Below are 3,036 nucleotides of genomic sequence, written 5' to 3' on the forward strand. Positions count from 1 at the left end.
CCCTGCCAGCTCCCAGATCAGCTCCTCTCATTGGTTGATGTCCAGCAGCTGCTGCTTCTGAAGCTCATCAGATGCTAAGAAGCTCATGATGCGCTGCTCCTGCTGCTAAAAACGAGCTGCAGGACCTTTTGATGCGCGTCAACCATCAACTTAGCATGTAAACGAGCTGCTTCTGCTGCTTTAGGCGTAAACGTAGCATTAGAGGTGATCGGAAATATTCTTTCATTTCTACAAAAGGAATCTATTCATTTTATCCAGAATAAATATTCGATTATCTTACTAATTATTTTGGGATAAAAACCCGGAAGAAAAGGCAGTTTGAATATTTCTGTCTCCTTTTTTTATCCATCTAATCAGGGAGGAAATGTTTCCTTTTTTGGTCATAAAATGTTTTCTCTATTTCCTATTTTTAAAATTAGTTTTGGGTTTTCATGACATCATTAGGGAGTTTTATTATGTAGACTATATTAAAATGAATGAAAAAATAAGGTGGGTGCTGTCATGGGTGAAACGGTTAGTTTGTTTATCAGGTGTTAAAATTACTGCTAATATTTTCTGTATTTTTCTCTCAACAATGATTTCTGTTGGTGCCGCTTCATCCTGAGTGGAGCTAAAAATTACCGTAATGCCAGTTAAGTTTTTTTTATCAACTAAAGATGGGAATAAATGGTGTCGGGGGATTTATTGTTAAATATTCCAAAATGCTGGAATTATAAAAAATATTCTGAAAATAAAGAAAGTCTTTGCCTTTTTATTTTGACTTAATAATCAGCCCAGAATATTTGTTTATTGATTTTTTTAAGGCCTTTTGTGCCTCTTTGATCTAGCAGATGAAAACTGATCCTTTCTCTCTGCAGCTGAAGTTAAAATGACGCTTTTATCTCTGAAGGATCAAACTATTAAATTGGTGAGTTTCAGCAAATAACATCAGAAGAAGCTGATTTATTCTATTTTCAGTGCAGGGGCCAGGAGCAGGGGTACGGCCCCCTGTTGGCCCCTGCCTAGAACCGCCCTGGGGCCCCTTTAAAGTCCAAAGCTCTCCTGGACAAACAGAAAACTTGTAGATTATTTTCCCATCAGATCATAAACTTCCTTCCTGGAGTCAGACTGTAAAACATGGCTGAACTCTGTCACTGCTTAGATCCTCCTGCTGCTCCTTTAAGTGTTTCCATGGTAACCTTTCTCCCCCTCAGAAGGAGGAAGCCAATGAGAGGAGGTCCATCAATGAGCTCCAATCATGTCCAGCTGCTGTGAGGATCCTATAAAGCAGCTCCTATCTGAGGTCTGTCCTTCACTGCAGCAGCAGCAGCTCCACTTTAACAGCAGCTTCAATCCTGGACTCAACATGTGTTGCTAGAAGCTTCTGCTCTGAATGCTGCTGATCATCTGAACCTCCATGTTTCTGCAGGATGCTGTGGATTTCTTTCCTGCTGATTGGAAGCATCACCTGTGCTCCTCCAGGTGAGCTTTAATCCCACATGGAGTCTGGAATGTTCTGTAGATGTTTGCTCTGACTCTGAGCTGCTTCCTCAGCTGCTGGAGATGAACGGCTGCCATGGTGGTCTGGAGCTCCATCCACTCAGCAGGGACCATCCCAGCCAGTCTCCCACTTCCCCAGTGGACACATCAGCAGGTTTCCTGGTTTTCCAGGATTCGACTCGGTCGGTGGCGGCGGCGGTTTTCCTTCTGGGGCCCAGCAGAGCAGCCAGCATGGAGCTCCAGCTGACAGCAGCTCCCTGCAGGTTGGAGAGGAGAGCTATAGCTCCTCATCTGATCCTGGTGAGGATGAGCCAGAGTTCACTCCTGTAAATGACCACGATGTGGTTTACACCAAGAAGTCCAGATCCCGCTACAGCCGTAAGCGGTAGCGGGTCGCTACGTTCCACTACGACCCAACCCAGTCGCTGGCTGTCCGTCCACCAGCGTTCCCCTTTCCAGGAGCGAAGGTTGGTCATCAAGATCCAGCGACTCGTTCCTGAAGGTCTGAGCTTTGCTTCAGGCGTTTCCTTCAGGTTCTGCTACGGATCCCATTCTGGATTTTTATTCTCAGGTTGAAGAGAAGCTGCTTGTAACGAGTTAAATAAACGGTTTTCAATCCAACTCGCTTTACTCAGATCTTTAGAGGCTCTAATGGTGAAGCTGCTGGGAGGCCTGGATGGACCAGTAAGCAGCACTGGGTCAGAGAACTGAAATGTTCGGGGTTAATGGCAGGTGGGCGGGGCCCAATGTTCGGGAGCTAAATGGGACTTCATCTATAACCATGGAGGGAAAAGCTGGATGGAAGCATCTTTCCATGAAGCTGCTCTGCACTGAAGGAATCTGTTTAAATTAAACTCTTAGCAGCCAGTTAGTCTAAAGTTAAAAATATTAAACAGCCTGAATGTCATTTTGTTGGCATATCATCCCAGCTTGTTCTCAGCCTGACATCAGCTTTGAGGGAAGCAGCTGGGTTAGCTTGTTGCTTCTGATGGTGTAGTTGCATGTTGTGCAACCAGCTGGGTGTTTATTTAAATCCAGCCGGTATCTCTGCTCTCCTTCTGCAGCCTTAGAGGACCAACGTTCTACAAACGGATGTGAAGAGAAGAACAGATCCCAGCTTTACCTGAAACCTGCCCAGTCAGGGAGACGTGGGCTTGGAGAAGGTCATGGACTCACCAGGCCTGAGGTTTCCTCCTGAGCAGCCCGTGTCTCCTCCACTGAGAGTGGGGGCTGAGATGGTAGGTCAGCTGACGGCAGACCTTCTCCATCGCTCCCAGAGAATCTCCTTCCTGTTAAACAGAAACGCACGGAGGATGAAACCAGCTTCTGTTTTCATAGCTCACCTCGGCTTAAATTCAACATGTCAGGCTGTGACTCCTGGATTCAACTAAAGGTCACTGATGCAGACGGCTTCAACCGATTGGTGTTCCAGCTTCTATCAGCAGAGCATCCAATTAATCCATCCATGCATTTGTTACTTCAAGGCTGGACTATTGTAATTCTTTACTATCAGGAAGTCCACAAACTGTAGTTAAAAGCCTTCAGCTGATCCAAAAT

General features: G+C 45.6%; 1 protein-coding gene across 1 annotated transcript in view; it reads right to left on the bottom strand.

Annotated features, from left to right (window-relative positions):
- The window catches only part of LOC107094335 (leucine-rich repeat-containing protein 75A-like), a 61,311-nt gene that overhangs the window by 16,719 nt on the left and 41,556 nt on the right, over positions 1 to 3,036 (bottom strand). Inside the window, exon 4 of the mRNA XM_015389889.1 lies at positions 2,656 to 2,768. Coding sequence (XP_015245375.1) covers positions 2,656 to 2,768 — 113 coding nt within the window. The remainder of the gene's footprint in view (positions 1 to 2,655; positions 2,769 to 3,036) is intronic.

Source organism: Cyprinodon variegatus, unplaced genomic scaffold (assembly GCF_000732505.1).
Source record: "Cyprinodon variegatus isolate N-32 unplaced genomic scaffold, C_variegatus-1.0 Scaffold479, whole genome shotgun sequence".
Taxonomy (NCBI): domain Eukaryota; kingdom Metazoa; phylum Chordata; class Actinopteri; order Cyprinodontiformes; family Cyprinodontidae; genus Cyprinodon; species Cyprinodon variegatus.